At 34.9% G+C, this 15,389-nt stretch overlaps 1 protein-coding gene across 1 annotated transcript; it reads right to left on the bottom strand.

Annotated features, from left to right (window-relative positions):
* Positions 1 to 756: 756 nt before the first annotated feature.
* LOC126743200 (MYG1 protein) lies at positions 757 to 14,571 on the bottom strand. Its single transcript, XM_050450183.1, has 5 exons — positions 14,428 to 14,571; positions 14,150 to 14,309; positions 13,618 to 14,094; positions 1,061 to 1,305; positions 757 to 1,000 (listed from the first exon to the last, which is right to left on the bottom strand). Exons 1-5 carry the CDS (start codon positions 14,499 to 14,501, stop codon positions 829 to 831), a joined length of 1,128 nt encoding a protein of 375 aa, XP_050306140.1. The 5' UTR covers positions 14,502 to 14,571; the 3' UTR covers positions 757 to 828.
* Positions 14,572 to 15,389: the final 818 nt, after the last annotated feature.

The following is a 15,389-nucleotide window of genomic DNA, read 5'->3' as shown; positions in this document are numbered from 1 at the left end:
AGATAGCATAATCTCCGTTGGTCATTCATTTTTTTTTAATGAAACGTCAAAAGTTACATGAAATTGTAGAAAGCATGTTGCACCGCAGTAATTCACCTTAGAAATATCTCCGTACATCATTGGCTTTATTTTTTAGATTTGTTAGGTAATTGTTTTTTAATACTGAGGTACGGGATGCTGTCTGTATGCATATAATGACACATGCTTTATGCTTACTGATTTTCTATTTTAGAGGTACCCTGTAGACAGCATATTTCACGGCGGTATTGCCAAATAGTTTTTTTGTTTGGAGAGACAACGCAGCCAGAAAGCTGTACACACGGATGCAAATTTCTCATTTTGTACACGTGGACGGTTCGAGATGCTGTCTGTAAGATAGCATAATCTCCGCTAGATATTCATTTTTTTTAATGAAACGTCAAAAGTGACATGAAACTGTAGAAAGCATGTTGCACCGCAGTAATTCACCTTAGAAGTATCTCCGTACATCATTAGGTTTATTTTTTAATACTGGGGTACGGAATGCTGTCTTTATGCACATAATGACACATTCTGTTTTTTTAAGACAGAGGTCAAAGTTGAGCTGAACCTGTATGTAGACAGCATATTGCACCGCGGTGTTGCCAAATCATTTTTTTTGCTTGAGTTGTACAGACGGATACAAATTTCTCATTTTGTACACGTGGACGATTCCGGATGCTGCCTGTAAGGCAGCGTAACCTCCGCTGGTCATGAGGGAAAATAAAAAAACAAACGCTTTATAAAGGAAATTTTAATAAAGACACGTTAAAACTTATTTTTCCAATAATGTTACATTAAAGTCACACTTTATCCACTGGACTTGGCTTTCAAACTGGCCAGAGCCATTTGCAACGCTCCCTCCTTACTTCTGGCCCCACCGATAAAACCAGAGGCGTGGCAAAATATCGCGTCTTCCACCTTGGAAATGTTGCTCAACTCCTCGTCCCGCACCCCCCACCAATCCTTATGCAGAAACACCCTTTTAAACAGAAGAGCCGTTGAAAAATCTCCATTTTCTTTAAAGTTCTTTCAAACTTACCGGCAAATAAAACTGTCAGGTTGCAAGGGAATCCCCTGGACCCTCCAACTGTCGCCACCGCGATCGTGAAACACGCAAAACTTAATTTCACCCTCGATCTTTAATTCCTCCTCTAAGGCGTACAAATGATCCTTCCATGAACATCTATCAGTTAGCAGCATAATTTCCCCAGAATCGTGGAGGCTTTTGCGGTTTTCTATGCTACGTTTTACGATTTCCCTTGCAGGCCACCACGAATTAAAACCCTGAAAATTTAATGAGTGGAAACCTTCAATTTTCCTTTTTTTGAGCATTGGTGTCTAATTCCAGGCAGTCGAGAACAGGTTTTCAGAGTTCTTTTTTAGGTTCAGTCTGCCTGGACATAAACCCTTGGTAAAAAAGTGGCTTGGACTACATTAATAAACGACTTGCATTAATAAATTCTCAATTATTGGCTTTTGCCATTTCATCCTTGATTCATGGAAAAATTAAACCACTAAGTGAAACATGTTCACCGAAAGATCAAATCAGAGACAGTTTCTCCCAATTACTAGAACTCACTATTTTGTATGTGTTAAATAAAACCTGTAAATTTTACAAAACTGTTTAATTAATAGTCGTTTTTGTGTTAAAAATTGTGTAGTGAATATGTGTGAAAAGTAGTTTGCAATACATTCTTAATATATCAAATTTTCATACAATAGTAGCATTTGATATGTATCAGTTGATTCCTTATTACCAATAAACCAAATAGGAAAACCCCTCAGCATAATCAACTTCAATCAGGAAAGATATGAAGTTGAGAAAGTCTCCCTTTAAATGTTTCACTTATAAAACCACAGGGAACTTTTGAAGTGTGATTTCTCATAATGGCTTTCACACTAGTTGTATACAAAGAGAGTTTTGCAACCCTTTGTAGACAACTCAGGGTATAAAAAACACAATTAATTTCCAGAGGGAGCAGTTTGAAATTGATCTGCAGGAGAAAAACACCGTGATTAAAGATTTACAAGGTGAAATAGAGAATTTACAAGCTGACCTAAAGGTAGGATTTTGCATCATTTGAAAGTTTTAGAGTAAAACTGACAAACCAAGAAAGCGTTAGAAGAGCATGATGTAAAAGAGCTGATTAGTCTCAATCCATTGACTGAAAATAGAAAATCAGACCTAACAAGCAGAAATCGAGATGTTAAAGCTAGAGATAAATAAACTGAAGGACCACTCACTATTTCCATTAAAGTAAAGGCCCCCTTTCACGCGCCAACATGTTTGCGCAAACAATTTGTGCGTTAAAGAGGAAACATCTTACGAAAAGTTGAAAATGTTGGGTTTGAGCGAATCTGTCGAGTTTTGAATTTTTGTTTGAGGTTGGTGCATTGGTATGAGCGTGAAAAGACAAATCAAACCGATTTCTGCATGTTTTAAGTCCAGTGCCTGCGCATTGACACTAGGTGGGTTCGGGATTGCACTCTGATTTAAGATTTGGCCTATTTTTAAACCAAAAACGTTTACGTTGCGTCTCGCCGCTTCCAGGTAATGTTTTTGTTCGGCATCTTTATTTTCTTGCATTTTAGTTCTTTTAAGTCGGTCCAACTGTAAGCTTGCCGCTAATAAATATTTTCTTTTACTGATCATCGGGTTTTTATTGAACAGGTTATGGGCCCAGGCACGTTTTAATTTTTGACTTCAAGGGCAACCTATTGATCGGTAGGTTTTCGGGTCGCGTTTGAGTCGTGGCTTATGTTACAGTTTTTATTGTTTTTACGTTCGAGTCGTATATAAACAAACAATAAAAATACAGTGATGGCGGTAAAATTAGATTGTGGAAATATTCCGAAATTTGATGGGTCAAATTTCCAACTGTGGAAGTTTAGCATTCGGATTGTGTTGAAAGCTGAGAATATACTCTCCATTGTCGATGGTTCGACACCTGAGCCGTCTGAGACGACGACTGCAGAGTGGAAAACCTGGGATAAAGGTAAAGAAAGCAAAAGCCCAAGTTATTTTATTGTCCACAATAGCACAAGATCAGATCCAGCATTTGATAAACTGCGAAAATGCAGCACAAATGTGGACAAGGTTAATGTCCATTCATGAGCAGAAAACCGAAATTTCAAGAGAACTCCTATGGCAGAAGTTTTATGAATATAAGATGTCTGACAATGCAAAAATTGCCGATCACATTTCTTCGATTGAATTGCTTGTACGACAGCTTAAGGATGTAAAAGAAGAAATTAGTTCCAGTGCAATATGCTCCAAGGTAATCAATAGTTTACCCTCGAAGTATAATGCATTCCGTACTGCATGAGATTCAGTTAGCAGTGATCAGCAAACTTTTGAAAATCTAGCTGCCAGGTTGCTGAAAGAAGAGACCAGAATGTCGAGTGAGGATTCAGAAGTGTCCCGCCTTGCTTGTCAGGTAGAGGCTCTACAAGCTAAACTAGAAGCTAACAAAAATAAGGTCAAGCCGAGTATTCAAGAGCTAAAGAAGAATACTAGCTGCAAGTATTGTAAACGCAAAGGTCACTGGGTTAGAGAATGTAGAAAGAGAATACAGGACTTGAAAAATGAGCAAGGTAAGGTCTCAGGATCAGAAAGTGCTTCTACATCCAGTTCGGCCTATATATGTGATATAACATCTATGTATCTGTCAAGCTCCAATGTCAAGAAAACCGAATGGATATGTGACTCTGGTGCGAGTCTACACATGACTGGAGAGAAAGGTTGGTTTGCAAAGTTAGAAGCATTGAACGAACCTATGTTTGTTCGAATAGCAAACAATAAGTTAATTTCTGCAGAAGGTAAAGGTGTTATACAAGTTCAGGCATGTGTTCAAGGTCAGTGGTATGATCGCACAATAAATAATGTCCTCTACATTCCAGAACTCAGCAACAGCTTATTTTCAGTGGGAGCTATGACTGACAAGAATTTTACTTACCGCTCTCATAAAAATAGATGCGAGTTTCTCGATCCAAATGGAAGTGTGTCATGTGTGGGTATACGTAGAGAGAATTTATGGATTATGCAGTTTCGAGTTAAGCCAATCCCAGAGTGTAATTTGGCTCATAAGACTTCGCTGAAGTTATGGCATGACCGCTTAGGACATATCAACCCTACTACTATAAAGAAAACAGCACCTTTGGTCAATCATTTAACCATAGCTGATAATCAAGAACAATTCTTCTGTGAAGCATGTCAGTTTGGTAAGCAGTCCAGAAAGTCTCATAGAAGTTTGGAGAAACGGAGATCAGAGAAACCGGGAGAGATGATTCACACTGATGTTTGTGGTCCTATAAACATTATGTCTCCGAGTGGATCAAAATATTTCGTCTTGTTTAAGGATGATTTTAGTGGATATTCTATTGTTTATTTTCTTAAACATAAATCCGATGTCTTAAGCAAATTTAAAGAATTTAAATTGCTTGTAGAAAACCAGACTTGTAACACGATTAAAATCTTAAGAAGTGACCAAGGTAAAGGTGAATATGTTAACAGTGGTTTTCAAGAATTTCTCAAAAATAATGGAATAATACACGAGTGCTCAGCTCCATACACCCCTCAACAAAATGGCCGAAGTGAGAGGCAGCTAAGGACCATTGTGGAAAGTGCCAGAAGTATGCTTATTAGCAAGAATGTGCCACAGGAATTATGGAGTGAGGCAGTGAATACAGCTGTGTATGTACTTAACAGAACAGCTTCAACTCAGGTACAAAACATGACTCCATATGAACAATGGTTTAGACGAAAGCCGGATTTAAAGCATATCAAAGTTTTTGGCAGTGTAGCTTACATGTTAATACCATCACAGTTTCGTAAAAAGTTTGACCCGAAATCGAGAAAGTTATTATTTGTGGGTTATGATGGATATTCTTCGAACTACAGGCTTTGGGATGCGGAGAAGAGACGAATTGAGGTAAGCTGCAATGTTAATTTTAATGAAATGGAGGGGGGAGCAAAGAAAGAGGAAACTTTTTCATTAAAATTTGATACACTAGAAAATGAGGAAGATGTAGGCCTAGAAGATCTTCAAGAAAGTGACAGTGATGAAAGCTTAGACATGTTACAAACCAGCACTTACCAAACATTGGATTCTGATGATGAAGTTTTTGAGTTGAATATTCCAGAGTCAGCAGATGATGAAAATGCTGATAGAAGGCAGCTACGTGACAGGAATACACTATCTAAGCCGGAATATTATGGTGTAGCAAATTATTGTGAGATTTTAGAACCTACAAACTATGAGAATGCCATTAAGTGTCAAGATTCAAGTAAGTGGCAGCGAGCCATGGAGGAGGAGATGGATGCACTTAAGGACAATAACACATGGGACTTGGTAAAGTTACCTGATGGTGCAAAAGTGATAGACAATAAGTGGGTTTATCGTGTTAAGTTTGACTCTGATGGTAATCCATTTCGTTATAAGACTCGTCTTGTCGCACGCGGATTTATGCAAATTAAAGGCATAGACTATGAAGACACTTTCGCGCCGGTTGTGCGGTATGACTCTGTGCGAATTTTGCTAGCCTTAGCAGCCGAAAAAGACTTGAAAATTGCAAACTTCGATGTACAGAGTTTGTATGGATTGAAGCAATCACCAAGATGTTGGAACCGTAAGTTTGTTGATTTTCTTAATAAATTTGACTTTAGACAATTGAAAAGTGATCAATGTGTTTTTCTTGGTTCTATTGAAAACGCAGAAATATATTTAGCAATTTATGTTGACGACGGATTGCTAATGTCAAAATCTGAAAGTGCCATTAATCAACTTATTGCAGCAAATGTTTAAAATTACTGTACATTTAAACAATAATAAATTAAATTTTGTTGGTCTTGAAATCGAACAAGATCTTGCTGCGGGTACTATTGCTATTCATCAAAAGCTTTACATTAATAAATTGCTAACAAAATTTAATATGACTAATGCCAAGCCTCTAAGGATTCCTGCAGAACCTAGTGCGCCTTTGTCCAAGGGCAATAATTTAAATTGTAATACGTCATTGCCGTATCGTGAGGCTGTTGGATCATTAATTTTCTTAGCCACAACCAGTCGCCCAGATATTACCTATGCGGTAAATCAGGTGAGCAGATTCTTTTAATCACTGGAGTGATGAACATTGGCAGGCAGTGAAACGAATTTTTAGATATTTGAACCTTACTGTTCACTATAAAATCGTTTACAATAAGACGTCGCAAATTGAGGCTATAGGTTACACTGATGCCGATTACGCTGGATGTTTGGACACAAGAAGATCAACCAGTGGTTATGTTTTTATTCTTGGTAATGCTCCAATCACTTGGAAAAGCCAGAAGCAGAATGTGGTAGCTCAATCAACCACCGAAGCAGAGTATTTGGCTTTGTCTCTTGGAGTTAGAGAAGCTTTATGGCTGAAACATTTTCTAAAAAAACTTGGCATTAACGTCTCGACAATAAAACATCAATGTTGATAACCAATCAGCTATTAAACTTACACAAGCTCAGCAACTTCATAGTAGAACGAAACATATAGACATTAAGGTACATTTTGTTCGAGATGAGTGCGAAAAGAAAAATATATCGGTCAGTTATGTGAACTCAAGTAATCAATTGGCAGATCTATTTACAAAAGCTCTTTCTAAAACTGTTTTTAACAATTTACTGGAAAAGTTGAATTTGTCAATGTGAATTATGATTAGCTTAGAAACAGTCGGTATTAGTTGTATCTTTAATGCTTTGTTTATGTTTATTTTGATTAGGTGTAAGTTGTTTTTTTTAAATCACTCTGATGTTGTTAAATCTTAAATAAGTGGGAGTGTTAAATAGACCCGACTATAATATTTAAGATTTGGCCTATTTTTAAACCAAAAACGTTTACGTTGCGTCTCGCCGCTTCCTGGTAATGTTTTTGTTCGGTATCTTTATTTTCTTGCATGTTAGTTCTTTTAAGGCGGTCCAACTGTAAGCTTGCCGCTAATAAATATTTTCTTTTACTGATCATCGGGTTTTTATTGAACACTCTGAACTAAAAAAGGATAGAAATATTCCATGCACACGAGCTAGAGAAGAATAGATAGTCTCGATACAGCTGTTTAACGTCTAAAAGGTGGTTTATCTGTCATATTTTCACTCCTGCTCATTATCATCTGATGTTAGTGAATAGTGTGTCAAGACTATCTATTCTTTTTTAATTCGTGTGCATGGAATATTTCTATCCTTTTTTAGTTCAGAGTTTTCGGAGTGCTATGCCGAACCTAGCAACTATTTGCACGTAGTGCTCAGTTATCTGCGGCCTGTCAGTTAAGGCTCACATTTAATAGTGTGTGAAACTTTATTTATGTCAAAGAAAGAAAAACAGTTTTTAAGTGAGTTTATTGAGCTGTACAGATCATTCCCGTGTACCGTGATCGTAATACGAAACAACAGTTGCAATCTCATTTTTTTTTTCACTTAAACAATCGCCAGTTATTATACGCGCCATAGATATAGTGGATAATTTACAAATGAAAAAATTGCAGCAAAAAGGGGATTAGTTTTTATTTAGGATAATTTTAATCAATTTTAATTAGGACTCCTTAGATATGAATTATTTACTGCTTAGAAATGAATTCATCACTAATCCCTTTTTTTGCTGCAATTTTTTCATTTGTAAATTATTCACTATATCTATTATTGCACGTATATAATACTCTAAATCGCATCTATTACGAACCACCCTACAATATATTATGATGCTAGAAAAGTAAGTAGCTATTAGTTAATACTGTTGATTTTTTTCAGTTACCAACGACAGCGACGTTTAAAGATGCAGAGAACTAAAAAGATCCTACGCCTCGCAAATAAAAACCAAGTGGAACTTTCTGGTAATTCTAATGTTAGATTTTTAAATACGACAATTGTCAACCATAATAGACCTAACATTGAGCCAGTAAAAATTAATCAAATTCAAGATGCATCATCTGCTATTGAGCCTGCTAATTGAGATAGTGAAGCAGAGCCACAGATATTTCAAACATTATTACCGGTACTGCCAAACTTGCCAATTGTTGAAGAGCAAAATGTGATGTCTCCATCAGCGCTGTTTTTAAGTACCTGTGACCCGGCAGCTACAGCCCTACTCTCACCCGGGCTCTCACCAATTAAGTCATCAAATTTTCAAGATGAGGAAGTTATACCAATTATTATTGAAATAGTTAAAAAAGATAAATGTGACTTAACCGATGCAAGCCTATTGGGAGCTATTGAATTATTTTCAAACTCGGAAGTTGAATCAGCGAATATGTTGTTTGACCTTGACTCTATTTCTGATAAAAATTCCGAAGCCAACTATAAAAACCAAGACACTCAAGCAATAACTGAACCGAACGACGTATTTACTGAAACAACTGAAGATCTAGCTACAAATGGAGAAGAACTGCAATCAGACGCAAACACCGGTGATGCAAACAACGTAGAAAATATAGAAGTTACTGAAACAGCTGAAGATGTAACTACAAATGAAGAAGAACTGCAAATGGACGCAAACATTGCAGATGAAAACAACTTAGAAAATATGGAAGTTACAAAAAAAGGAAAACCACGAAAACGGAAAATGAAGCAAGCAAGGGAAACAAAAGATGTAGTATGTGCAAAAAAAAGCAAAAAAATAAAGAGAAGCATAAAGTTAGACCACCCTGCAAAGATACTTGCAAAAGAAAATGTCCCACAAAAATAACTACGGCTAGACGAGAGGTTATTAACGAAGAATTTTGGAATCAAGAATGGATAGCAAGAAGGTTATTTATTCTTCACACTACTAAAAAAATAGATGTAAAAAGAAGGACGGCAAATACCTTAAAAGAAGACTCAAGGAGAAATAAAAGAATAAACTTTTATCTGAAAGATGATAAAGGAGATTCTTTGCAAGTATGTAAGACATTTTATTTGTCAACATTAGGGCATAACAGTCATAATGACACAATTATAAAGCTAGTGTGTAATTCCACGGCTATGTCAGTAGAAAAAGACAAACGAGGCTTACATCCAAAACACAAAAAAGTTGATCTCAAAAATATCATTCAAGCGTGTCACACTACACGCGAGAACACGCCCCAAATAAATTATACTTACCCTCTGATATAACAGTTAAACAAATGCACTCTGACTTTGTTGAAAATAATCCCACTATTGAATGTTCATATGAACTTTATAGAAATGTTGCGGTTAAAGAAAAAATATTTCATTTGCACATCTCGGCCACGAGGAATGTGAAATATGTGAATACTTTAAGTTGCATAATGAAGCACATTCAAGAGAAAATTTGTGTTTGGATTGTGAAAATTGTCAACAATGGGACAAACATATTAAAAAACCCAATATTGCCCGTCAGATGTATAGAAATGATGTTCAAAATTCCATTGAGTCTACAACATTACATTTTTCCGCAGACTTACAGAAAGTGATAATGTTACCTAGGCTGGACATGTTCAAAAGTGTTCTTTTCACTCACAGCTTTTAATGAAAGTTTTGTGCCAATCGGAAAAAATTCTAGACAAAAACCTTTTGCGGTAATATGGCATGAAGCCACTGCAGGCCGAAAAAAAGAGGAAATAATCAGCGCCTATTTTCAGTTTTTTCTGTACCATCGGGATCAGAATGACATTGTGCTTTGGCTTGACAATTGCAGTAGACAAAACAAGAACTGGGCGATGTTTTCGTTTCTAGTGTACCTAATAAATTCAGACCATGTTAGAACTGAAAGAATAACCTTAAAATATTTTGAACCTGGACACACTTTCATGTCTGCGGACCATTTTCACCACCAGGTTGAAAATTCCTTAAAAAAGCAAAAAAGAACATACGACTTTCGAGATTTTGAAACTGCAGTATCAAAAGCGAACTCTGAAAAAGTTATTACAAAATCAATGGATTTTTCTAATTTTTTTAATTGGAAAGATCATTCCTCAAAGGCGGTTTTGAATAGATTGAGGCCCAGAGTGTATATAGCAGATCTTGTAGAAGTAGTTGCAAAACGCGGCTGTCTTCACTTAAAATACAAAGATCATTTTATGAACAAGGAATTTAAAGAGCTAAATTTTTTAAAAGTTTCTTTGGCTAAAAATAGGCAGCAAATGCCAGAACCTGAAAAATACACAAAAAATCAGGGGATACCTACGTTAAAACGTGATAATATATAAAAAAATTTGTCTTCTGTTATGCCCAAAGATAGACTGAAATTTTGGGAGAATACTCCAATTTCTGATTCGTCCAATGACCTCATTGAAACTTTTGAATAAAGCTGATTGTTAATATCCATATTATTACTTAGAACGAATGTGTTTGTTTGCGTTGTATTTATTTTTTGTATTCAGAAACGATTATTATTTTTGTTTGGAAAATTTGTAAGAGTTAAGTTTATACAATGTCTGTGTTTTTTCTGTTATAGGAGTTATAGCATAACATAAATACATTTCTTTAAAAAAGACAAATTATTTTATTTCATTGGTGCAAAAAACAATATATTTACTACAAGTAAAGATTTGAAGCTAAAATAATTTCTAGTTTTTATAGAATATAGTACCTTTAAATACCGTAACTAATTTGATTTGCAGTTAAGCTTTTTTGGTTACAATGAGCGGCTTAAAAAATATTGCTTTATTAACTTTAGAACCGTAAGTGCATTTTAAGCTTACTGTTAAATTTCAGGAATGTTAAAATTATTTCTATTCATTTTTTTATCACAAAATTAACAAATAAAATATATTTTAGAAATCATTAGGACATAATTCACGCCACTATAGAGGAATACGCGTTTTAACCGTTTTCTCAAAACAGAAATTTTGCAGATACGGCACACTCTTTTACGACGGCAGAGTAGTAGTTTTATGTACATATATAGTCCTTATAAATAAGACAGTATGTACTAATTGTTGTACTTTTTTTACAGCTATTCCATCACTATTTTTACCCTCCTCTGTGGAAAAACCAGTGGGTAAACGTATACTCAACGAATGTTGAGAAAAGAGAGGGAAGAAAAAGTTGAAATGCTGCTTCAAGAGACCATTATAAAATCATCACCAATAATTGTTGTGGAAAACCAACCAGAGACATTGACTATTTCTGATGTTCCCTGAACAAGCATGGAAACTCATGCGGACATTTGGAAAAGAAAGTGGGAAGAGCTGGAACAAGAGAATGTTATCCTTAGAAAACAAATTGAGGATTTTAGAAATAAGGACAATACTCCAAGAGCTCAAATTTTGCAGTTAGAAAAACAGATAAAACAAGATCAGGTTCAGTTTGAGGAAAAAGTGATTGTGACATTTAAAGATTTTCTTACATTAAATCAAGTGGAAATTGTTTTAAAGAAAAAGTCTAACCACAGAAGAACTATCTAGAACCTTTACTCTAAGATATTTATGTAAGAGAAACTCTGCATTATCCATTACCAGGATTGTCGACCTTGCAGCAGTGGGCTGCAAATATCAAGATATGCTAAGAATCATGAATGTAACTGGACAAATTAAATCAAGCATGAGTAGAGTTACCATTTTATCCTATGATGAAGTTAAAGTACACAGCCTTTATGAATATTGCCAGACAGACAATGAAGTAATTGGACCTCACAATTATATGCAAGTCATTATGGCGAGGGGTCTTTTTGATAATTGGAAACAACCTGTTTATATAGGTTTTGATGCAAAAATGACCAAAGATTTACTAGAAACTGTTACATGCAATAAACTATACTGTTGTGGCTTGTGTTTCTGACTGTGGAAGTGGAAATCAATGGGTATTGATATCACTAAGACATCTGCTGAACATCCTGTTACAAAGGAACCAATTAATTTTTTTGCTGACGTTCCCCATCTCTTGAAGCTACTCCGGAATTGGTTTCTAGATACTGGTTTTATTTTACCAGGAGATAAAAAAAATCCTCCAAAAAAGTTAATTGACAATACCAGGTCAGAAATTAATTCTTGTTATAAACTGACACCATTGCATCTTAATTGTGAAAAGACACAAAGACAAAATGTCAAATTAGATGCTCAACACAACAGCCACAGCCTTAAAACAATATTTACCAAAGGACAATACAAAAGATTCAACAAAGGAAACAGAAGAGTTTTTTCAGATGGTAAATAATTGGTTTGATATTATGGACTCGTATACCCCAGCAGCATCCATTCCTACCAAAAGACCATATGGGACCAACTTAGCCATGCAAAATGGAACATTAGACCAAATGTTGACCACTATTAGTTCAATGAGATGGAAAACAATCTCTCCAAGTTTTACAGAAAGGTATAATAATGTCTATTAAACCTTTGAAGGGCTTGTATGATGTCAGATACAAATTAACTCACAGATTGAATCAGGACATTTTGGAAAATTTCATCTCGCAGGTAATTTACAGTAATATTAGATATTAGGTAACTAGTAGGCTCATATTTTGTTTCTCATTTTAGATTAGAACTCGAGGAGGATTACACGACCATCCATCGCCATTAAATGCAATTTATAGAATAAGAATGATTCTGCTTGGAAAAAATCCAGGTTTGGTACAAACCCATGCCAATGTGGAAACTTCTCAAGGCCTTGAAGATGTCCAATATATGCTAGCAGCAGCAGTAAAGCAAGCTAGACTTGGACAGTTGAAAATAACAGAGTCAGAATCCGAAAACCCATATAACAACCTTGTGTAAACCTCACACTCAATTTAATGACATAGGGAAAAGCGCAGACGTTTTTAAAGAGACATTTGGAGTCAACAATATAATTTTTTTAAATAAAACTATATCTGCATTAGCAGATAAATGATTTTTTCATAATGTAATTTTGTGTAGTATACCAATAGATTTTTTAAAAAAATTAACAATAAGTTTTATTTTTTCCCCATAATAAGATTTTTAATTGAATGACTGAATCATTTTTTAGGACTAAAAGAGATGAGAGAAAAAGGTTTCCTATGAATTTATTTCTCATTTTATTCCAATAAGTGCATGAAGTCAATGTTATTGCATCATTAAATCTTTAGTTCAATTTGTTCTATCTTTCATAAAGCCTGGAAAATAATATTTCATGTTATTCCAGGCATTTGCAATAAATTTTCATTTTATTCCAGATTTTTTAAATAAACTGTTTTTGTTATTATAAATATATTTGTTTTATAGAGATATATTTGTCATTAAGGTACATAAAATGTTGTTTTTGAATGGGTAAAAGACCAAAAACTGCTTGGATCCTGATTTGCATTACATTCAGCTGATTATGATAATTTTGATATTCTAGCCGAGTTTGAACTTTAACTTCTTTTAGATACTGCATAGCAAAAAGTATAACTTAATTTAACATAATTTTTATTTTGATGCATCTTTTTATGAATTCTATTTTTAAACTTTAATTTTTCACTCAAATCAAGTGAAAAGAATTTAGGGTCTGATACCTTTGCTACTAATTTTGCAAGAATTCAAAGTTGGAATGCTTCATCTATACTCTCATGTTGTAAATCATCCCAATGTAAGAGTCGAATTAAGTTATATAACAGATTAAAATTCCCTTTTTATTAGTTATAGATACAGGATAATTGGATATTATCGCTAAAACACAAAAAAAAATGACTTACCTCCAAAACTCTCTCCACAAACTCACCCCCAACCAACCTCATCGCTTTCTCAAACAAAACATCATCACTCTCAGGATTAGGGTCATTCCATGCAGGGTTTAACCTATGCACTCTCGCCCCTAAATGTGTATTAATCCGATACAAAGGTTTCCCTTCGGTATACATAGGGATTCCATTGTCTATAGCATCTAATTCTTCCACCAAACCTTCATATATGTGTAAAAATAAGGCTCGAAGACAATCCTGGGTGGCCAAAAGTTTATTCTTTTCTAAAGTGGAAGATAACACTTCTAAACCGTAATGAGCATAAACTAAGCCGGCCGAACTCAACCTGATTGTGTTGAATTTGTTTCTGGTGAGGTCCGGCCGCACCGAGTTTAAGGTTTCGGTGAACTCTCTTTGGTGGTGGTCGAATTTTTTCTTTAATGGGTCATATGTTGCTCCCACATCTACTACAATGTCACACTCATTCAAAACCTAAAATTATTAAGTGTTAAAATTTTTTAGTGTGGACATACTTGCACAATAGTACCTTAGGGTCTCGGCTCCTAACAATATCTGCATCACTATATTCTGGTAACTGTTTTAACATGAAGCAAGCGAGTGCTTCGTCACAATGAAACATACCGTTATGGGTGCCGATTTTCTTTACCATTTTCATGTTTTTGTTGTTGGAAGCCATCACATTAAACCTGAAAAATTCCCATATTGGTTTGCTATAACTGTTGCTGTTAAGTAACGAGCAGATGATCTGGGTTAGAGTTTAACGTCTCAAATAAACTAAGAATCGGTTTTTCAATTAATACTTACCCACGCCAGATGCCCCACGTTGCAGAGCCAGAAAGTCTCACCAAATCGCGGCCTAAATTCAAGAAATGTTCCATGTCTAACCTCACATTTTTGACGTGTGTTTGTTTTGACAAGTGACAGTTCAGATGACTTGTCAAATATTAGGTAGGGTTTAAAGATCGCCAGTACGTTATTGCTCTTTGGCTTTTGGCAGTGTTAACAACCCAATGAAACTTCTGTTTTTAGGGGATTTGAGGCAATTTTACTGGAATTGAAAGAAAAATTAATGTGGCAACCCTGTCAGTATATTCAGGGTTTTTTAATTATAGAGTTACTTCTTGCACTGAAATTTAAAGAGGCAGTTGGGATTTGAAGGGCAGGCAGTGTTGCCAACATGAAAGAAAAAGGGAAGGTGTGTGAAAATAAAAGTTGTTGGAATGTTAAACTAATTTTTTTTGTTTAATATGAGATTTCAGGGTCTGCTTTTAGATAATAGCCTTAATAATTTAATTTCTTAATATTTCTTGTGTTGATTAATAAATTTCGAGGGCTTTTAATGAATTAATGCTTACATTTCATTCGTCACTTCTATATATTAATGTAAGTTGTAATACACCAGTTTTGTTAGGGGAGAGTGCATGTGTGCAATATCGATACGATATTGCGCCCTACAGTTTGACATCTAATGAAGTGACGCCAGTCATATGTCATACAAGCAAATGCTTATGAGCAACAGTATCGATATTTAAACGTTTTTTGTTTGTCTAATCAATAAACTTTAAGTGCCGTTAATGAATTAATCCTTACATAGATTACTAGTTAATCTCGTTCGTCATTCCTATTTAAGATGAGATTTCAGGGTCTGCCTTTAGATAATATCCTTAATAATTTAATTTCTTAATATTTTTTGTGTTGATTAATGAATTTCGAGGACTTTTAATGAATTAATAATTAAATGTCATTCGTCATTTCTATATATTAAT

This window comes from Anthonomus grandis, chromosome 12 (genome assembly GCF_022605725.1).
Source record: "Anthonomus grandis grandis chromosome 12, icAntGran1.3, whole genome shotgun sequence".
NCBI lineage: Eukaryota > Metazoa > Arthropoda > Insecta > Coleoptera > Curculionidae > Anthonomus > Anthonomus grandis.
The sequence above is the reverse complement of the archived record's forward strand: the minus strand, read 5'-3'. Positions and strand labels throughout refer to the sequence as shown.